Below are 23,378 nucleotides of genomic sequence, written 5' to 3'. Positions count from 1 at the left end.
AGATTCTTGTAAAAATTCTTCAATAATTATTATTTTAATTATCATTTATAAAAATAGATCTTCTTTCTCTTTATTTTTATCTTTTTCTAAACGCATTTTTTTTCAAGCAAAGAGATCTTCTCTTTGGCAACAGTGTTATTTTTTTTTCTTAAATTACTGAACGTGTCATCAGGAAAGCTAACCCATCCCCTCCCTCTCCCCATCTCCCTGAACCCCTGTGAGGAAAGACATATGTTTTGTTTGCGATACAAAACAAAAACAATGTTAGAAATTCATTTTTTTCTGCATCAGAGTTATTGGGATTGTGGCATCCCGTCTATAATCGATAAGGGGGGAGTTTAATACACACTAAAAATGAATGAATGGTTCACCAATTTAAAAAAGAGCCCCCTCCCTTTCACCGACAGGGAGGTATATAATACTAACGACAGTGGATCCGGATTTACAAAAGAAAAACAAATCCTGAATCAAGACAGAGAAAAGGTTTCAATCTAAAAAGGACATTCTCTTCTCTGAAATAAGGGGGTACAGGGATTTGCTACTGTTTACACAGAAGAGAAAAAATCATTTTTAACAACCACAACAAACAGAAAGAATATACAACAAAGAGAAGCCTGCATTATCACAGGAGCTTCCAAAAAACTCATGGACATTTTCATTATTTCATTTTTGTAATACTTAGGCAACATTGGCTTATAGGTCCAAAGTTATAATATAAGCCATTTCTAGTTCAATTTGTTTGATGGTTTGTCGGTTGCTTTGTGTTCCGGTTGGAGTTGAGTTTGCTGTGTTGGATGGCTGTAGTAGGGTGGTAGTGGTAGGTTGTGACTAAAGGGGGCGAGGGACGGGTGGAGGTGGGAGGGTGGGGGTGGTTTTGGAGCGGACGAAGTCGGGGGGCAACTGGTTTTACCGGTTAAAGTTCAGGACTTGTGTGTCTTGTTAGTCTTGAAGGAGACTTGCAAGACGCGGTCGCCCAACCTGTAGCCGTTGAGACTGGCGATGGCCATGGCCGCCTCGTCGTAGTTCGTCATGGTGACGAAACCGAAGCCTTTGCACTTGTTGGTGTTGAAGTCACGGATCACCTTGACGTTGTTGACGGCACCGAACGGCCCAAACAGCTGCCAAAGCACGCTCTCGTCCGAGTCCGGGGACAGGTTGTACACGAAGATGCACCAACCGGTGCCTGTGTGCCCCGGGATGTTCATGCCAACCAGGCTGGTCATGCTGTCGATGGTGATGGGAGAAAACCTGAGAGGAGAGGCAGAGTGGAGAAAACAGACAGAGAAGGAGAGAGCAGAAAGAAGGGGAGAGAGAACAGAGCAAGTTTCAGTTGAACTGGTTAAGGCATATAGTGGAGCTCAATGCCTGCATCTACTGTACATGAAATGACCATAAACCTGATAAAAACCTGTCTCCACCTCGCTTTTACCTCAAAGACAGCCTCCCTCCATCTCCAAAAGCTTGATATGATTCTCACCTCTAGAGTATGCTACAGTCCACAGTCATATTAAGTACCTAGCTCTTTCAAATATGTTAATGAATTAATCTAACTATCATTTACCAATCAAACCAAAATTAAGCCCATCTCCTAGCCAAATAATCCAATTCATCTGAATTAGGATGAGTAAGCGTGGATATATTTGTGCATGTGTGTTTATGTCTAAATGTATGAGTTTGTATGCGTGTCTGTGTAGCCACTACTAAATCCTCTCTGAGCTCCTCAGTACTGAAAGGCCTCCTCACAGGAATGACTACAGTGTTGCATGCTGGGGTGTATTTCTGGTGAAGGAGATGCAGAGGAAGGTTTTCTCTCCATCTCCTTGAGTGGCTCCTTTGGGAGCTAAATTGCAGGAAGTCGTTGAATTAAACCGTTTCTAGAAATTCATCAAAGACCATGCACGCAGCCTGCTAAATCTGTTCTCATTCGCCTCATAATCTTCTCCTTTTTCTTGTGATGCAAGAGATTTGAATCCTCAGTTGACTTCACTTAATTGCCTTTCCGCTTAAAGGAAAGGGAAAGGAGAAAAAAAAAAAGATACCCCCACTTTTAAATAAAAGGTAAATGAGATAAAAAGGTTCATTTCTTATGCCACCTCTCTCCAAGAAACGACTATAGGCATTATTGGGTGTGCTTTAATTGAGATTTCCGCTTTGCTGCAGCTGTCTCAGAGAAGGCTGCTTTCTTAAGGAATGGGAGGGAGGGAAGAGGGAGCAAACTAAATGGAAAATGGAAGCACTTTACAGCCCAGTGGCATTAAGGAACAAAGTGTATTCCACCCACTCCTCCTGCAGTCTGCAGGGTGTTCTGTTCTGTTCTATTCCAGCGCCCGTGGCACTGATCGATAGCACCGCTAGCCGCTCTGGGCCCCCACTCCTCTCTCTCTGACTACTATATATGGCCGGCAATCACTACGACCTTCCTGCATGACTTTGGTCTTGCAGTGTACGCTCCTGGCCATTGTGGTTGCTGTGGATGCTAATTGTAAACGCCTAGGGTTGTTGACTCATTGACTGCGAGGGCTCCCTGCACTTGACTTGATCAAATGTGGTAAGTAGTAGCATGGGATAAACATCATAATACTGTATATCCTTATGATTAAGATAAGATGAAACTTTAATGATTCCCGGCGTGGGAATTGGGTCGTTGCAGCAGCAAATGGTAATATGATACAGCAAAGAAAAGTAGAATCTAAACAAGACTATAGCAAATTAACCTCTCATTGTTTTGGTCAACACATCATCTTTCTAGGCTCCAAATCCTGTTGTGTCTCTTGTATCTCTACATGGCTTCTCTGTCCTGTTGAGGGGATTTAGTATTTTCTCCAGCATGAGGCAGTTGGAATCTTAACAGGCCTGGTCACGTCAAGGCCTTGTCTAGCGTGCTCAGCTGTGTTCAGGCCGCTCCTGCTGGGCTCGAAAACAACCTTGGGGTCATTTGCATGCAAAAGCTGGAGTGTGTGAGGAGGTTTGAGAGAGTGTGAGGGTGAGAGTTAGAGGCTAGCTAACAGAGCCACAGAGGACATGGCAATAAGTGTGCCTGTATGTGCATGTGTGTCTGTGTGTGTGTGTGTCTGTATTTAAGTGTGTGCGTGCGCGCATGTGTGTGCGCGCTCATGCGAGTGTATCCATCAGAGCGGGACCAAACACTAACCAATGTTACAGACGAGACCTGGGGTTGCATAGCAACAGTGTAGCTGACCAGCTATCTATTCTATCCTTTCTATAGCCAACCATTTCCAGCTCTTAACACCTTTCTTCTCTTCCCTTTTAAAATGATAACCTTAGATCATTGAGAAGCACTCCTAATGTGATGCCATGCTGTGTAATCAGAAGGATTGAATCAGAAACCATTTACACCTTTTGAAAATGATTATGTAAAGACTTAGTGATAGCATCTATTCGTCCTCTCGAGAGTCATTGGAGAGTGATCATCTTCGCTAGTGTTTATTCAACTGGACAAAGCAGGGGCACTAAGGGTTAAAACTATGAATCCCACAATGCATCACTCTATCATACTATCATTCTGTAGCTAGATTCTAAATTCCTGCCTTTGCCAAAATTACAGCTTATCATTTTTAGAGGAGCATTTCTCTCAAACTAAACTTGCTTTCTGTTTGAGTTGGTAAGCTGACTTCAGATGGTGTCCCTTGTGCCTGCAACATGCAATATGCCACCGTCAGCACATGAAACATCTATCACCACAGAGGCTGCTGCTCAGGGTTATGTAACACCTATGGTAGCGAGAAAGCAAAATGAAACATGGAGGCGAAAGGAAGGAATTAGAGCAGAGCAGTGCCGAGCAAAGTTGGAGCTGTCTGCAGTGAAACAGCATTTCCTGTTTCCAGCAGGGATCCAGGTTCATCCAGCCTCATCCTGTAACTAACCACTAACTAATCACAAGTCGTACTGCCAAAAGAGATTATGGCAGTAAATAATTTTATCATGGCTTACACATTTGTAGAACTATCACACAGAGGGATTGTGTACATAGTTGTGGTTGTGCAGAATATTGTATTGTAATGGAGCAGTGAGGAAACCGTAATGAATCAAAGTGTTTGACTAATTCAAACTTTGCTTCTAATTAGAGACTGTTCCCAAGCTACGATGAAGCTACAGCTGCAGAGAGGCAAGGCAGGAGAACCTGAATCCAGTAGAAAAAACACACCTAGAAATCAAGAGCTTTACACCAGAGAACAAAATCCATTCAATACACAGAAACAATCCAAAACAATCCAAACAACACCAGCACTTGTCATAATCAAAACAAAGCAAATTCATCACCACTGAAAACAAAGGCTGATTGTTTTCTGCTTTTTACACCTTAGGTGGTTGGTAGGGTTTCAAAACCAAATCAAGCTGAAGAGGAAAAACCAAACAAATCAAGGAACCAAAAAAGCAGTTAACCTTGAACGAATTGTCAAACGCAAAGTGACTGCAAAAATACAAGGAAACTTAAACTAAAAAATGAATAGAAAAAAGGATATTGAAAATCATTGAGTCAACATGGACATCTGGCATTGGGTGAAGTTTTTAATTACCTCTTTACGCCATAGGCCATATTAAGCAAATTGTCCAGCCTGTAAAGAGAAGGAGGGTTCTGGGGTTAATGGTGGGCAGATGGTCGACTCACTCAATGGAACTAATGCTAGGTCCCTGTAGGAACTGCATGGTCCTCCTCACTCAAGAAACAAACAAACCCCTCCATAGTCGGCCCATTACACTGAGGAGCCCCACCAGATAACACTATCTGCTGTCATCTGATCAAAAACCTACAGTAGCATCAGCAGGATAGTCACTTGCTGGGTTGGCCACTGCACTGTACCACAGGCTGCTCAGGGGCTGCAGCATAGCACCGTGCTAGCTAACACCAGAGCGCAGTGTTACAGCCACATTGTCATTATCAGAGGTGCTAGCATTCATGTGTCAGTACAAGACTACAGCAATGAACTGGCCACAGTTCAGTGTTACAGTCACAGCAGAGCGCTAATGGCCACAGGGCTACAGCATAGCATGGCACTCGGCTATACCTAGAATGCTAGGCTACCCATAGTGCTATGCAACGGCAAATCACTGCCTTATTTTATGTGCGAAAATTGCATGTGGCTACCCATACAATTTATGCCACCACATAAATGGTCTTTTAGAAGACGGGGGTTCATGAAAATTTAGAAGTCTTCTGAATAACTATGATCTTCAATTTGTGTTGTCTAAATTAAACAATTAACAAATTGAGAATGCACCTGAAATGAGGAAATGAGGTAAATACCCTGATCCAGAGTTCTGTCAGTGTAATGGTTTGGCATTTGAACGATGGTGAGCGAGAGAGGGGATGATGGTAAGTATGTTTTCTAGGAGGTGGACCAACAAAAACACAACTGAATATCAAACTAGCCATGAAATTGTGAATGTCTGTCTTAGCGGTTTGAATCAACCTGTTAAGTGTTAACAGGTCAGGTGGAATGGCCGGGTGTTAGTCAGTGGGTGTCCACTGTCTACAATGAAAAGGATTAGGTTTTGGGAAATGTCCTAGTTCCATAATAATTGCAGCCTGTGAGCTACAGCCATTGCAGCTGGCCAGGGTAGACTGCAGACAGTTTGTGTGTGTGTGTGTGTGTGTGTGTGTATGTGCGCTGGGCTTAAGAAACCTGTGGGCTGTATGAAATCGTGGGCCTTGTGGATGGATGCAGTCTGCTTGGTGACTCAATGACCTTCATTCCTCACTTGGGTCTGGCCTGTCTCATGTCTTATTAACTCTTCTGGCCTAATGGACAGAGGCCACGGCTTATTGAGCAACAGCAGGCCGATGACTTCTCACTCCTCTTGAAACACTACAAACTCTCTGACCGTGGCTGCGGTATTGAGGCCGTCTCTCTTTGTCTGTATTTGTCTCCTCACAACACAGTGGTATCTTCACTAAAACATTTAAGTGAGCATTACTAAATTCTAATTGAAAATGTGATTGTTTTTACTAAAAAAAATAGTCCAGTTAATTATACTACTATTATACTATAGTTCCATTTAGAAGCAACTTTATTGTTTTTTATTTGATTATATAAGCAAATTAATTATTATTTGATTATGCTTAAAAAAGCATGATAGAGGATTGTGAGACATTTAACTTTTGATATAATTTGTAATAATTTCTGCAATCTTTCAGCCTTTCAGAGCCACACAAATAATTGTAACATTTAAAATATCACATCCTTATCATTTTATAGAGATTATTCAAATGCATCATTTTAAATGAAATCTGCAGATGTTGGGTATAATATGCTTTGACAAAATATAATTTGGAACACTTTCTGAATTTTAACACTGGCTCACATTTGATAGACTTAGATCTCACAATGATGCATTTAATCATTTATATGTCTAAATTGTGTAAATAAAAACGAATTATGGTTAAGTACCCAATAATACTATGAATGAAAACAAAACTCCATTAACATTAGCAAGTAATGTAGGTGAGTTGACTGAATTTTACATGACTTTTTTTAGGCAACATGTTGCCCTCCACTTTCAGCAGATTATACTTATCTGGGTTTACAGTGTTTCTGTTTGTTGCTGCCAAAGGGCATTGTAGCACATTGTCAGTAAACATTACCAAAAAGTAAAAAAGCGGCCCTCAAACAAAGCAAAAAGTGGAGAAAAGGATATACTGACTCATTAAAGCAGTAATTAGCCCATTATGTGGGAGGGGAACACGCAGGCTGCTTTGTGGGTAAATGAGTCAATTGGAGTGGATGCTCAGAGGAGAGGCGCTGCAGGCCCGGGGAGCAGGAAGACATCTGCTGGCCGCCGGGCCGTTGGGCCACAACAAAACAACCTGCTGCTAATCCATAGACACACACACACACACCACACACACACAAGCGTTTATACACTCCCGAACGCACGCACACACAGCCACACACACTCTCACACATGTACAAATGTACACTGATGCATGCTCACCACGCAAACACTCCGCCAGCTTTTCACACTACCTCTCTAAGCTCGACATAAACAATAGGGCTTTTGTGCTGTCTCTCAATGCATGTTAATGGAAGAATGGGCGTTTTTGTCTTTTCCTTTTTGAAACAAAAATCTGTTCAATTAAAATTGGCTCCTGCCCTGGATATAATAAGGCTAATTTGCTAATTAGTGCCATTAGTTAACGACACAGAATCGGAAACGAGCTGAGATCTAGGGCTTGGTGTATTGTGCTTGAGTGGATTATGTTTGCTGTCTTGGAGAGGGACCAGAGAAGCACACCGTACATTAACTTGTGGTACTGCAGGACCACATGACTCAGTCAGACAGGATAGATGTAATTTCAACTGCATGAATGGGATTATATTCTGCCCTGTCTATCCTTTAGCCTCGGTTTGACCTGGATGTGCACTAGCACAAATCGTCTTTCAGTATGTGAAAGACGAAGGAGTATCAATTTTACAATTTCCATTTTAATTTCAAATCTAATTTACCTTCAGCTTTAGTTTGAGTTAGATTTACTATTTATTATAAATGGTCAAAAGACTAAAAGTGAAAAATATTGAGGTTCATTTATATATTATTTCAGTTAATTTTTGAGAAAATTTAGTTTCATTTTTTTTTTTTTTTTTTAGTTCACTGAATGTTTTTCATGCTTTTTTTAGTCTAAGATTTTCCTTGAAACAACTATAATAATCCTGAAAAGAAGATATTAGATGACGGACTTCATTAGCTAATAGCAGATATTGTATCTTATTTCTTCTCCTTGAGGAATAAACAGAACAAACAATAGAATAGTTTTGACTGAATTGTACTTTTCATCTGAGGATAGAGAATGTCCTTTTCCAGTGTCACCCTTAAAGGATTGAGTAAAAAGAAAAGAAAGAAACTGTGCACATCTAGCCCATTTATAAGTTATAAAGTGTTGAGTTTTTAGTGGAGGGCGAGGGAGCGGGGAGCAGGAGCACAGGGACACAGTGAGGAAGGTCCTGTGGTTGTGAGTTGTGATGAGGAGCGACAGGTCTCCTGTGGAGCCTGTAAATTGGCTTGGCGTATCACAGACACACAGCCACGCTACATCGCTCAGGTGTCACACCAGGGAAGCCGCTCCAGAAGAAAAATACCTTCCAAGCCCTGACTTTGATGGGGAGTAAACAGCACGACCGGCTTAGTGTTATTGAAAGAGAGAGAAAATTGTATAAGCACATATTCTGTCTCAAGATCTGAAATATGCTTGTTGGATCAGATGATCGGGGGAAATATCATGCAATCACATGATTCTTGATTTTTTGTTCAGGTGAGGAAACAGGAACCATATAAGCCCTGACAATCTTTAGGTCTCATGGAACTAAAAAGGATTGTTTGTGTCATTAGTGAGTGACCATAGGAAATGACCAGCTAGGATGTCATATATATGTATGTCAGCCATATATATGATGTTAGTGATGGCTTGGTGTAGAGATTAACTGACCTGGGCAAAAAACTGCATTTGAAATCCGATAGCTTGAGCTACCTCAAGTACACTTAATTTGACTCACCAGGCACTTGGAATAAGCTTAAAGCCCAAATCCTTAATTTAAGTTTTTCTAGCATTGTTTATACTTTGAATTGTCTTCAGTTCATTGGATTCAAGACATTTTTTCAATCTTAAATTGCTTGAACTTTTGATACAAAGGACTGATGCAGTATATGAGTCTGTTACAGTTTATTTGCTTTGGGAATGCTTGTAAACATTCAAATAAGACAGACCTTTTGAGTTATGAGGGGTTTATGAACTGGAAATGTTTAAAATTATTACCTAAAATTATTGGCCATTACATCAAAGTTGGCCAAATAAATTCAGGATTGGGGCTTTAAAGGTGGAAACACAAACAAGGCAAATTAAATCAAGTGCAGCGTATTTTTTCATAAACATTTACAAATATTCGTAATCAAATGCATGTTTTTGCTCAGGCCTCACAGAGAGTATTCTGGGAAGAGTGGGCACGATGGCAGCGTGATGAAATGAAGGGAAATACGTAGTTGTGAACGACAGAACCCCACAGTCTCTTATGAACAGTTCTTCTCTGATCTGGGTGGACCTGCACAGAGAACTCACAGGGCCTGATTTACCAGACATCTGCACCAGGTGGAGAGCTTACACCTGCTGTTCAAAAGGGGAAGTAAACGCCGAAATGAATGTTCAGAGGAGAAAAGTTGCATGATTGTTGATACAGAGACACTGCCATGACTCATGCTTTCCCTGTGTAGGCGTTACATCCCCTGTTCGAACACTTTGTAAATTGCATTTGGTGCAAATGTTTTCCAAATCAGGCCTGTTGTTTGGAACAGAAGTGTTTCCTTGATTAAATGCATTCATTGTCAAATAAACCAAGAATAATAGCTATCGTGTTTGAGATTGATGACTCACATCAAAGTGTTTTTTTTTACTAGACATTAAAATCTCCCTCTCATCTCCACATATGAAATAACAATCTTGTTTGTCATTTCAGGATACCAATAAACCAGGTAATGCAGCACTTCATTTCATGGTAAAAAAGTGTTTGAATGTAATGTGAAATGTTAATCACAGTACAATAGACTATCAATCACAACGGTTGTTTCTTTCAGGATTCTTGATTTTATGTGTACACTATAGCATTGTGAATGCTGTTTGTACAGGCTGCTAGTAAAGATGTATATGAATTAACTTTGGAAATGAAACCATAAAATACAATGCTGCATGGTCTATAAACCCCAAAGACAGACAAACAAATCGTATGACCCCCTTGCTCTCCACTGTTCCCAGCTTCAACACATTAACCTGGAGGTTCCCAACCTTTTGGGCAGGTGACCCTATACTGAAGTGAGAAATTTATTGTGACCCCAGCTGTTGAAATACATAAAAAATTAATGTCTAGGGTACATACCGTGTTTCATGTTGTTTCATCATGTTTTCTCTGGAACAAGAAAAATTAAGCTGTGCTTATTAGCTGGTCAATGACAACTCAGTGTCAAGCAGGATTGGTTTCAAAATGACTTCTGAGCACTGGAACCAGTTTTTCATTTCAAATTAGATCAGATATTATTAAAGTGGCTTCATTTTGATTAGGAATTTTGCTAGGGACTCCGTTTTAATATCGGAAGACCCCACATTGGGCCCACAACCCAAGGTTGGGAAAGCCTGCATTAACTACACACCTCCATCTCCATCATAATATACACACATACAGTGCTCCCCATGTTTAACTAGACTGCCTCAACCCTCTCCCACCCCTTCTTGTTCCTTCTCTACCCCACTTGCTGTCCCGCAGCGGTCTCCGTGCCGCCCCCCAGCTACTCACCTGAACCTCTGAGCCTGGTGGTGGAGCGGGCCCGGGTACCGGCGGTTGGGGGACTGGTAGAGCTGTGACAGCAGGGCTTGGCTGGTCTTCTGGCTGGGGTTGTTGGCGAACTTCACCGTGATGGGCTCAGCGGCGCCGGATGGCTTCTGTCCGTTCAGGCCCTTGATGGCCTCCTCAGCCTCTATCCTCTTATCAAAGCGGATGAAGCCCACGCCCCGGGAGCCACCTGCGGGGCCAGCACATCACAAACAAGACGGGGTCCCCTTTACTTCACAGGGTTCAGACGTAGAGGGAAGATCTAACATATACCGTCATAGAGACTGTATTATGTTGCTTTACACATACACTACCAGTCAAAAGTTTGGACACACGCATTTTTCTTTATTTTTACTATTTTTCACATTTTAGAATAATAGTAAAGACATCAAAACTATGAAATAACACAAATGGAATTATGCAGTGATCAAAAACGTGTTAAACAAATCAAAACGATCTTATATTTTAGATTCTTTAAAGTAACCGCCCTTTGCTTTGATGGAAAGGCAAAGGCTCTGGAAAGAAATTCATACACAGGCATCAACTTCACTATTTATATTTGTCTAAGAAACAAATTTCAAGCATTGAAGCATAAGCTTTTAGATCCAAATGGATTGAAGATAATGAAAAACATAGTACATTCAATCAGGTGTGACCAAACTTTTGACTGGTAGTGTACACATAAGGATGGAGATATGCAGAAAGACAAAGGATACACACACACACACACACACACACACACACACACTCAAACACACACACACACACAGTCCTGTGCTGTCTATATAGGACTGTATTGTGGCATTGGTCCAGTGTCTGTTTTCAGCCTCACAGTCCATTCTTCCTCCATGCTAGCTCCAGTCACAGTCAGGCACACACACACACACACACACTCTCTTCATGCATTGTTCCCGTTGACATTTGAGTCGTTTCCTTGGAGATATTTTTTGACTGTCACCTGAGAGGAACATTTAGAGACGCGCTTCCCGGGAGGTCCTTTATTGGTGTCTGTGAATGCTCCGTGTGCGTTACTGACTGTATATATATATATGTGTGTGTGTGTGTGTGTGTGTGTGTGTGTGTGTGCTGGTATCTATTAATGGATGCTGTGCCTTGTTTTAATGAGGCTGCCTAGATGGCCCAGAGGATGCTCGCTCAGTGACAGCAGCACTCTGCTGAAGAGACTATTTACATAATACTGTGTGCACACAGCCATGTCTGTGTGTGTGTGAGAGTGAATAAAAGAGAGGCAGCGAGAAAGGGGGAATTTTGTGTTTGAGCATCATTGTGTGCAGTCTCTTTCTCACACACAAAAAACCCTCCTTATTGTTATTCCACATTTTCTTACATGCCATCCCTCTCCCTCTCTCTTATTTTATACCTCCTGTTGGCTTGTCTCATGGTTTTCACTCTCCCGAATTCTTATTCAGAGAAGCACCTTGACCACCTCCCCCTTTTCCTCCTCTCTTCCTCTTTTCCTCCTTGATACACAAGCAGCAGCACTTTGTGGCCAAGCTGCAAAATCAAAAGTCACTCTTTTTGAAAATCGATGATTGATGAAAAGCTTCTTTCGCCTCCTTTGAAGGCCAGGGCCAGACATAAGGTCTCCATTGAAGTTAAGGTTAGGGTTAAGCTTCTGATCAATCTTCTGGATTAAAAGTTCCCACTTTGCAACGTGGACAGAAAGGAACAAGCCGCCCGCCTCATCGTCTTCCCTGACCACACACCTTCTGACACGCACACGGCCCTGAACCGACATTCACACCACATCTCCCCGACGCCTGTTAGATGATCTCATTCACTCCGATCCAATCTAAATTATTCTGTTTTATTCTCATTTTACCTTTCTGTCTCCCTCTCCCCTGACAGCCTTTCACAATTTCCCCTCCCTTACCTCCTCTCCTGCCAACTCAGTACCTGTACATTTTAATTAGCTTGTCAGAAGCAGAAAAATAACAATCCTAATGGGATCTACGCAGTGAAAACAACAGCCAATATTGTTCCTAAGGTTTTTTTTTTTCTTTATTCCCGTAGTTGTCATGCATGTGTTGTGTGTGGGGTAAAACGAGGGTCGGGCTGTTGCTTTGGGTATAGCTATTTGGTCTCTGGTCAATAACCATAATTGGATGTGGGCATTTTTATTTATTTATCTATTCATCTATTTTTTAGCCAGGTAGATTTGCTGAGCATGTACGCAGCAACACCCTGCTTCACACATACAGTTACAAAAATGTATAACTGGGAACTGCCCAGTTCCACCACAGTCTTCTGCTGTAAGGCACTGAGCAACTCCAAGAGCCTTGCTCAAGGGCACCTCAGAGGAACGCATTACTCATTCACTTCCCCCATCAAGATTTTTACAGCCAGACAGCTGATTTGAACTGGCAGCTTTTTGTAGCCGGCACTGTGCGTGTTTGTATAAGAATCAATTTTTTGGAACACACAGCTAGCTGGTATCACCCCAGACAAATGAGGAGAGGAGAGGAGGGGAGGGGAGAGAAAGAGGAGAGAGAGGAGAGGAGAGGAGAGGAGAGGAGAGGACTGTAGTCGTCCGTTAATCCTCTCAGTTGTCTGGCCTTGAGCTGCTCCGAAGCTGTTTCTGGCTGGAGGGCCTCTAGACAAATGCTTGGCATACAGATGAAGGCACACACACACACACACACACAAACACACACACACACACTTCAGTGATGACTTGAAGAGGTGCCATTAAGAACGAAGTGTGAAGAGAGGAGTAGAGATGTCCATGACCATTTGCGATCGTCCATGACCAACTGTGGTTTTGAGTGTGCGTGTGTGTGTGTGTGAGTGCGTGCGTGCGTGTGCTCCTGTTTGTGCACGTTTGTTTGTATGAGTGTGTACCAGCTACTCTTGTCCTTGAGTTTATACGTTAGCGCTGTCTGTAAGGGGGTGAGAGAGGTGAAGAGGCAGTTGACTCCATCGCCTGTAACACTTCTAATTTCGCCTTATACTGTCTGTGTCTACGCTCTAGTGTATCCCATTGTGTATGTGTATATGACTATACATGTGTGTGTGTGTGAATTTGGAGGTCAGGAGTAACAACACTGCTGTTGCTCCTGCCATACTAATTCATACCAGACCAGACTACAGTAGAGAAGACTAGAGCAAAGCAGAGCAGAGCAGAGCCGAAGAATCTGTGCCTATAATGCAATTCACCGGTTCGAGATTCTCATTTTAAGATTGGAATAAGAGAGAGAAGAACTGTGGCTCTGACACGGCAGACTGAAGCAGGCCCTCAATCGCAGATCAAGGCTGCGCTGAAACACTCCCACTGGACTCTATTTAGTATCACCAGAGAGGAGAATGAGATTGATGTGACTTGGGAGGAGAGAGAGGTGGTGGGGTGCGAAATGCGAGCTAACAGAGATGGAGAGGTGTCAAGTCGGTGATACATCCAAACACCGAGCGCATTGATTTGATGATCGGATGTGACCATTCACTGATTTTTTTTTTTTTTGCTTCGCTTACTTTGCTCATTGCTTTTACTGTTGATTTTTTATCTTTTTTGTTTTTACTTACTCTCTTGTAAAGTGCTGAGTAACTGTGTTTTGAAAAGTGCTACACAAATAAATGTATTTTCTATAATAATTCTTTTTCTTCTTCTTTTTCTTCTCATTATTATTATTAACCCACTGTGGGAGAGATAAGCTCTTGAGGGCTGGGCATAAAAGTAGGGAAAGTAGATCAGTAGAATATGAGAGTCTCAGGACGCTGCTCTGATCTGCATTTATACATTATGATTATCACTGCACTTGATTTTTCAACATAATTTATCACATTGTTGCTAATGCTGAATGTATCTCGCATGAATGTATCTCTGTGTTTATTGTGTAATCCTCAGTGATTCTATTTATGCTTAATGTGTTTTAAAGTTGTCAGGAGGTAGGGAGGTGTTGGTCTCTTTATCTAGTCTATGCCTGTTTAGTTTCCAGGATTAATTTGTGATTATTATCCAGACAATTATCTAAGAGAATGACTGCTTGCTGATGAAATTCCTCAACCAATCGCTAATGAAAAACCTGCTCCCTGAACCAACACTAAAGTCAAAGTGTTGGGTATTCAGGTGTTTACTTATTACCACTTTGTCATGCTGTATTAATGTAGTAAACCTTGAGAAGGGTTTATTTTTTTCTTGTTAAACATTACAGCAAAAAAAAACAAATTTGCAATCTGGGGAGGCGAGCTGCCAGTCTAGGGAGCCCAACCTAATGATTGTCCTTTCAACCAGCCCCAGAAGCCTAGGCTACTTATCAACAGCCAGCCAGCCATACAGGCAACATTAGTGCACAATGTACTTACTAAGGTACAGCAGTCAGTCTTTCTCTCCTTCCCTCTCTCTCTCTCTCCTTCTCTCTCTCTCACTTTCTCTTCTTCTCGCTCTCTTTTCCGCTCCCGCTCTCCCTCTCCTCCACAGTAATCAACAGAGGCTTATGTAACTCTCTCTACCTGTGCTTATCTCTCTCTAACACACACCAACAGGCGCATTGGCTGCCTTACTAATAACACGCTACCTCAATCCTGGGAAGGGGAAACAGAGGGAGAGAGAGGGAGAGATTGAGGGATGTAGGGAGCGCGTGTGTGTGTGTGTGTGTGTGTGTGTATGTGGGGAAGGAAGGTGGGAGGGAGGGAGAGTGGGAAAAGGAGTAAGAAGGAAAGGACAAAAGGAGAGAAGGTGATAGAGGAGAATGTTAGGAGGTGACGGTAAAAGGATGATGATGAAAGGAAACAGTGCTATTCTTGCTGCTCCTGCCCAAACAAAGCCTCTCTTTCTCTAAAACCCACTCTCATTTCCCCAAACACTGACTGACTGGCAGAGAGAAATGACTGGTCCTCCGAGAGACCAGGAGAGAGGAGGAAAGAGGGGAGAAACCTGGCTGCTACGCTGGCTGATGAAACACATACACACACACTTACATGCATGTACTGTATCTACGCAAGCAGGCACATACACACACACACAAAATCCTCAGAATGCTTTCGCGTACTCTGCAGTTCCATCTTTTTTTAAGTGGCTATATTGTGCCAACTGCATCAGACATTGATTAAACTCGCCTTTTCTAATAGTTTTAGAATATGGCAGGGGGAAGAAAAAAAAACCCTGTTCCTGCTGCCTCTTAATCAGAGGGAGAAAAAAAGCAATGTCCTTGTTTTAAGTAACATTAGTGTGCCTGGCTACAGATGGCGTTTGAAAAAGCAGCGAGAGGAGAGAAGAAGAGAAGAAGCTTTGAAGAGTGGAGGTGCCCTGTGCTTTAGCCTCTGTCAATGCAGAGCTTCAACCATCTGTCTGGTGTGTGTGTGTGTATCGATGTGTGTATCTGTGTGCTGTGCATGTGTGTCCGCTACCACAGACCACAGAAACAGTACGTGCTCTAAAGATTGCAGAAAAACTAAAGGGAGAGAGAGAGAGAGAGAGAGGACGGCACAAGTCAAGGCTGCAGCCATCCCACCTAGAGGGGGCACCTCTCCTCTCGTATTACCTTGACCGCTCTGTACTCTACTGGACGGGAGGAGAACAGGGATTCAGTGCGGTGTCAGTCTGAATGGGAACATCCATTATTCAAGTCAGGAGAGGAGAGAACATACCAACTGTTATGGAGCATGGGTAATTCCTACGGGGAAATACTGTGGTGTTGAAATACACAAGTACACCATGCACCCATGTGAACGGTCTGTACGCAAAAAAACAGAAACCATACCGTATGTGTGTGTGTGTGTGTGTGCCTGTGTGTGTGGGTGTGGGTGTGAGTGCGTATGTGTGTGTGTGTGTGTGTGTATGTGTGAGCATCACCCACCGCTGCCTTTTCACAGTCAAGCCTGAGAAACATTAAACAGTAAGTGAGTTTCACATAAGAGAAAGGGTTTGTAAAAGCCAAGCCTGCCGATCGATTGTATTTGCAGCCATTGATCAGGCAAGTATTGACCGCTGTTCACATACAGGCCTTGGCTGAGGAACTAGGAATAGCTAACTATTGATCTAAGGCTGTCTCTGGTATTATATCTGTTTCACATTGATGCTAGCCTAAACCAACTGTCAGAGCAGAACATCACGGCCTGGCTGCCTTCCCTGAAGGTTAGGCAGACAGGCAGGAGGAGAAATGCGGCTTTGCGCTATTTGCACTGATAAAGAGGCAAAATATGCTTATCCATTCAGAAGGAATCGATAGAGAGAGGAAGGGGGATAGGAGGGCGAGGGGGATGGAGGAAGAGATGGAGAGATATCCTTGTCAAGTCGATGTTGTGTTCGCTGTCTGACTCTCTGGGGCAATTTGGCAGCTTTAGTGGATTTTGTTTCAGCTGCCTCTGACTGTGAACGACGCTAACTGTGATTCTTGAAAGTTCCTTCTTGTCTTTGTGAACAGCAGAGTGACTGCAGGGTGCATCCTGTTGATGAGGAGGTCATTTTGGAAATGGACATCGTGTTCCCATTTTAGTAGAACAGGAGTTGGGGATCATCAGCCCATCTGTCAGTGGTCTCCAAAGAATATCCGCTATTTCAACAACTTTTTTTGCGGTGTAGCTATCTCTATGTATCACTCTATCTCTATGCATGTCTGTGTATGATTCTCCTCCACTACCTATTCCATTTCTGTAGACAATAACAGTCTCTCTCTCTCTTTCTCTCTCTCTCTCTCTTTCTCGCTCTGTACTTACATTTTTGGCAGTCACAGGAGAGTTTTAATTTGCAGCCAATTTCTCTTAATGGCAGTTAGTGTGGGTGTGTGTGTGTGTCTGTGTGTGTCTTGTGTGCGTATGTCTGTACAGTAAGAGAGAGAGAGAGAGAGAGAGAAGAGAAAGATGAGTTGATGATGCCAGCGTACTGCTCTCAGGGTCCTACTAAAATCCTCCATGTTTCTTAATCACCAGCAACTCTAACATCTAATTAGTCATTAACATTTCTCCTGCTGATCCTAAAGCCTCCAGGGAAGCCTTGCAGGACCTTTCTCTCTCTCTCTCTCTCTCTCTCTGTCTCTGTGTGTGTATGTGCATGAATCACACAGTGAGGAATGTGTATGTGTGTCCCAAAAGAAAGAAGAGGAAAGAGAGAGTGTGCATGTATGAATAGTCAGGACAGCATTAGTGTAGTCGAGGGTATTAGCAGGTATATGGTGCATACCCACCTCTTGCTTTAAGTATAAAAGACTGTACCCACTTATATACCTTATTAGCGCTGATGCACATGGGAATGGTTGGGTCACTGTCTACCTGCCTTCTCAGTGATATACCTGTCTTCTACTTCTACACATTACAGCGGAGGAAAGAGTATCTGTGGTAATGGTAGCTGTAGTGAGAAAGGTAGAGTGTCTTCTATTGCCTCAAACTATTCTATTAGCTTTGTTATTCTTTTTCAGCCTCCTTTCCTCTGTCCCCATTTCTGTCACCCTCCATCCTCACCTCGTTCTCTGCCTAATCTCTCCCTCTTTCTCTCAGCGTTGAGTTTTTCTGATATGGTACAAGTGTTACTATGAATGTGGGAAAATAGTAAGTGCTTGCATTTACCGGTAAATGTACAGATTTCCCTATGGTAAATCTGGTATATGTGTACATTCCCTGGTTAATGTGAATGGAAAACGCTAGTCACAGTAGCGTGAGGCTCTCTCACAGTCCTGTTACTACATTTTGCTGTGGGTACGACGAACCACGTGGCCAAATTACGTCTTCGGATTGGCTGCTGTAGTAAACTGAAATCTGTAAGGCGCGGGAGATTCATTCATGCAACATCAGAAAGCAGCCTACACAACTCACTTCCATCCATGTGTGACAAGACATGGATGCACAAAACATGCTTTCCTCTCATTTAATTTTTTTTAAATGTGATTTCTAAGAATCTAGCATAATATAACTCCATGCGGTTAATAAAGCTCTACTACAACAAATACATTTCAGCCGATATCCTAATCTGATTAAATTCATAAAATGGCACATTTACATTTACCATTTTCACACATGTACCGTAACTCAAATATTGTGGTGTTCAATCCACAAGATTGACAAATTTCTCTGTAGCCCCAGTCTCTCCTTTTCTCACTGTTAGTTCCTCCAAACCCACATTTCTTTCTTTCTGTTTCGCCCTCCCTCTTCTACCCTCCCCCACTTTCATTCCCTTAGCCCCTCTTTCTTTCACCAGTGGAAATGAACCACTACTGGTGTACCAGTCCAATGAGCACTTTGCTTTATCTGGACACACTCGTGAGAACGCTCCTCTGTAAAACCGACTGCGTGCAAAGCCAAGTATGGTAGCACAATGAATTATTGAGCCTCTTTTAAACCCAAGCTATGGTGAACGCATCAGAACCTCTCCGTCCCGTGACCATTGCTGCCTGTGTTGAGAGTTGTTTTATTCATGGCCCGTGGCCTGAGTTGGGAAGTTAAAAATGAGAGATGTGCATGAGGCTGTGGTGTGAACAGATGTGTTTTCTGTGGCCTTGCTGTTTGCTGCGTGGCTCTGTTGCCGTGTAGAGAGTCCCAGGGGGCTAAGTAGTGTGGTGGTACGACAGGTCTGTTAGTTAAAGCAGATAAATAGACAGGAGACGTGCCCACTTCACTTCATCTATATTTGCGGTGCGGAGGATAAAGCCGGTCCTATCTTCTCTTTTTTTTCCACCTCCCTCTTCCGCTGCTCTTCCCCCTTTCCACAACTCTCCCCTCACTTCCTCTCTCCTCTCATTTCCTCTGCTTCCCACTCCTCTGCTCTGCTCATCTCCGCCCTCCGTTCCTTGCTTTTCTTCTCCTTTCCTCTGCCTCCTCCCTCCTCATCTTCAGCTCTCTCTTCTGTCTCCTTTTCTCCTCTCGTCTGTTTTTCCTTCCCTCCGCTCCCCGCTCCTATCGCCTCTCTTCTCACCCTCTCTTCTCCTCTGCTCAGTGTGTACAGGCAGGCGTGCACTTCACTGCCAGCAGTGATTTATTCTGCTTAGGCAAATGAGTGTGGCTTACAGCATGCAGCTCCCTTTCTGCTTCATCAGTACACATTGCACAAAACACTGGAGCAGGTCGCAGCCTGTAGGCACCCACACAACCCCTGAAATGGATCTAAGTGACACGCTGGAGGGGTTCTGCTGCAACACAATGGGCTGATGTGATTCATTTCTGTGTTTTGGATGTAGTAGGATGTGTAATCGAGCATATATATTAAGCAGGAGCCTATACATCACACACTCACATGCTCACAGATGCACACACACACTAAAGACCACAGAGACATTCATAAATGAGAGCTACATAAATGTACTTAAACATTAAACAGACAATACTTTGTGCGTATAAAATGTGTAAATGATCAATCTGCACATGCTTGTAAATGTCTAGATGCCATGTGTGTCAGTCTGTGAGAGCGTAAGGATAGAGGAGGCGCTGCCCCATGGATACCTGTGACCTGGTCGACGAGGATGCGGGAGGTGATGATGCGTCCGTACTGGGAGAAGAGCTGCTCCAGCTCCTTCTGGGTCATGGTCTTAGGCAGGCCGCTCACATACAGGTTGGCGTCGCGGATGGAGGCTGAGCTGGGCCGCGCATACGACACCTGGGGGAGAGGGAACAAAGTCTGTGGGCTCGCATGAATAAATCGGGGCTCCGGCACTTTGCTACCCATTACCATCGAGGGCTTTAAATTCCTCTGACATTTATAGCACGGGAGTATGCACAGATTTTGTTTCCTAAGGCGTGTGTGTGTGTTGGGTGGGGTGGGGTGTGGATCATAGGACACATGAGGAGGAATATAGGAGTTTATTTTCTTGGTACACCTGGGCTTAGGGGATTATCGTCATCAGGAAAAGATTTAGTTGGTTAGGGCATTGGGGAGATAACACTTCAGTCGTTTGCTGGGAGAGGCAGAGGAAACTTTGTTCCCTGGGGTAGAAACCACAGGTGTTTTATTTATACAGCTCAGGGAGCCAGGCGCAGGCTTAACACTATTACGATTTTGTGAAAAAAAGAAGCCAGTATTCAAGCTATTGATTTTTGGGTGCTATTCTGAGTTAAAATTTAAACTAATAAAAAGCTAAGAAAAATTGGATAACAAAATAGTCATTTGGATTGTTGCATGTTTGCTGCCTTCTAATGAAAAGGCTTTACCTTTTTCAAAGAACATTTTAATTAAGACATTAGCAGCGAGCTGTAAAAGCCTTTAAGCCTTTCACCATGCACCATTTAGCCTTCCGAACCCTGCAGAGTGGATTTCACTGTATAGTTTAGTGTTATTAAGCAAGTATATTTAAAACTTAAAAAATGCTTTGTATTGCAGAGAATCTATCCCTGTCCAGTATTTTTCAAAGATTAGCATTGGGGACAAATCCTTAGCTACTGTATCCTTTAAAATACTTTAATGCTTACATACAGTGCTGCAAAAGCAAGCGCCCACGTACACACACACACACGCACATATGTACACGCGCACACACACAAACACATACACACACAATTCCTTACACTCTTGCAATACTCTCTTCAGTTCCTTGGACAGCATTCTCACAGAGGGAATAAAAAGACGGCTTCTTGTTATCACTCACCCACACAATTTCACTCAATGTCACACACTGCTCCTCCTCTTCATATCCACACATAGAGAAACACTTACCCACAAGCACATGCCCTCAAACACACACACACACACATGCTGCTTTCAGTGCTATCTTGATTTCAGTCATTCACGTATTTCTCCCTGATATTTCTGTGAACGCTGTCTGAGGGGCAAATGGCTAGAGCTAACTAGTTATCCTGTGCAGCGCTCTGCAGTAGCTCTCCACCAGTGAACTTTCTCGTGTCAGTTGTCAAACGTTGTCCCCAATGTCTACATGTGAAGACCTGATTTTGCTCCGCTGAAGTTACATAAATCCCATTACGACTGCTGCTGACTGGAGCAGCTTTCCCTTGCAGTACTTTCATTACCTCTGACATGTGGAGACATAAGCCATCCAATACGGTTAAAGTCAGGCAAATATGGTGGATATGCAGACATATCCCTGAGCAACAGCATGGAAATCCTGCTGAACTCTGACGACGGGAGAATGGGTTCGGCGGCAGCTGGCTTTCCCCATGCCTCTCTCTTCTTCTCTCTCTCTCTCTCTCTCTCTCACCTCTTCCTCTTTGGCTCTTCTCTGCTCGGTTCCTCTCTCTCTCTCTTTCTCTGACTCTTCCCTCTCTACAACTCTCTCTTCCTTTCTCTGCCTCGATCTTTTCCTCCTGCTTCTCTCCTTCCTTCCTGCCTGCTCCCTGCCTGCCTAAATCTTTCCCTCTCTCTTCCAGACTCTGCTTCTCTTTCTTCTTTCCTCTTCACTTTTCTTCTCTTTCTGCTTCTCCCTCTGCAGCTCTCCCTCATTTTCTCTCCTTGTCAGCCAACTCCAGATGTCTAATCCATCAACACCTCCTCAAGCTGTGAGCGGTATTGTGTGCAAGTGAAAGTGAATGGTGTGCATGTGTGAAACAGAAATGTGTGTGTGTGTGTGTGTGCGTGTGGGGGGGAAAGTTATGAAAGTGTAAGTGTGAAGCTTTAAGTGTTCACAAGCACACACTATGAATGTGTCTGCGATTATGTGCGTGCGTGTCACTGAATATGTGTGTACATATACACGATGCATGTTTATGTGTGTGCGTGAGTGTGTGAGCTCCTCTCACCTTTGGCATGCTCCTTCCCCTCACACCTCAGTAGGGAAGCAGCATCTCTGCTATCGCTGAGAAACTCAGAGGTGTCATGGCAGAGGAAACCACGGAAAGGAAACAAGCTCAAAGACACTACAGAAAGAGACACCGCCTGAGAGCATGTGAATCTCTGGGCCAAGCCTTTCCTCACAAGTTTACAGTGACAGAGAATGGGAAAGGTGTGATATGAAAGAGCGCCGAAGTTAATTTTAGAATTATCATGCCGCCTTTTAATTTACCTCTCTACCTTTAGGGTCTTTTAGGCTGTTGTGGAGCGAGAGAAAGTGAGGGAGAAGGAGGGGGCGGAGTGTGAGAGAGTGATAGCGCCAGACAGAGACGCGGAGTTGTCTTCTGTCATTACAAAGCCTGTCTTTATCTCAGGGACGACTTGAGGCAACCTCTTGTGTCATGAGAGGGTGGGAGTGAGAATCTGTGAACTCAGAGTGCTACACTCAGTAAAGACCCCATGAAATTCACACTAGATAAATGACCTTCAACTTTTTTCAGTCTATAGCCTGAAAAAGCCCATTCTCGCTCAAGTCTCCAAGTTAAGTGACTTACTGAGTGAAGCAATAAATTTGAAGGTTTCATTTCAAAATGATATATATTCATTTTGGAAAAAAAAATTGCCTGGAAAAAAAAAACTATTTTATGAGCAAATGTCTTAAAATGACGATAATGTGCTTCTCTTTCATGTCAGTGGTCAATATGGGAGAGAGGACATCATATTTTTTAAATGGTGGATATCTAATTTTGGAATGAAACTAAATGAAACTAAATTTTAATGAATGAAGAGCTGTGTCCCGATCACTATTTACCAAAGTGCAGGCACACACACACACACACACATACACACATATACACACACACACACACACACACGGTCTCTACCCTTTGACTCATCTTGACTCTTCTCAGCTACACTCAATGAGTGAGAGCTGCTCTGGAGAAACTGTGGGTCATGATGACTGAATCTCACACATGCTGTGAACAGACATAAACACCAACAACACCCCACCAACACACACACACTTCTGACCAAAACAGATCCTACTACCAACAGACTCACACACACACGTAGGCACGCAAAAACACATGTATACACACACGCGTATGCAGCACTGTACACACACACACACACACACTCATACATTACATTTTGCTCTGTCTCCCTCTCTCTCTCTCTCTCAGAAGTCAGATCAAAGCCGGGATGCTGTGTTGAACCTCGGCCGGGCCCGATCGTGTTTTCAATACACTGTCTAGGGGCTGCAGGGATCCTCTGCAGGCTTCCCCCATTCACAACTACAGGCTAATCCCATCCTATTAGATTAGATTAGATCAGATTAGATCAGATGACAGCGGTGAGAAACCAGGGATTACCACAGAGCAGCAGAT

At 43.2% G+C, this 23,378-nt stretch overlaps 1 protein-coding gene across 2 annotated transcripts in view; it reads right to left on the bottom strand.

The window, feature by feature from the left end:
• Positions 1 to 920: 920 nt before the first annotated feature.
• Positions 921 to 23,378, bottom strand: part of elavl4 (ELAV like neuron-specific RNA binding protein 4) — a 71,718-nt gene continuing 49,260 nt past the window's right edge. The window contains exons 6-9 of one of the 2 annotated variants that reach the window (XM_071920474.1): positions 19,716 to 19,869; positions 10,296 to 10,521; positions 4,539 to 4,577; positions 921 to 1,248 (exon numbers count right to left, since the gene is read on the bottom strand). In XM_071920474.1, the coding sequence (XP_071776575.1) occupies positions 921 to 1,248; positions 4,539 to 4,577; positions 10,296 to 10,521; positions 19,716 to 19,869 (747 nt within the window). Of the gene's footprint in view, positions 1,249 to 4,538; positions 4,578 to 10,295; positions 10,534 to 19,715; positions 19,870 to 23,378 lie in introns of both variants that reach the window. The other variant, XM_071920472.1, reaches the window with a different exon arrangement.

Source organism: Centroberyx gerrardi, chromosome 9, assembly GCF_048128805.1.
Source record: "Centroberyx gerrardi isolate f3 chromosome 9, fCenGer3.hap1.cur.20231027, whole genome shotgun sequence".
Lineage (NCBI taxonomy): Eukaryota > Metazoa > Chordata > Actinopteri > Beryciformes > Berycidae > Centroberyx > Centroberyx gerrardi.
Note: the sequence above shows the minus strand (reverse complement) of the source record. Positions and strands in the feature narration are given on the sequence as shown.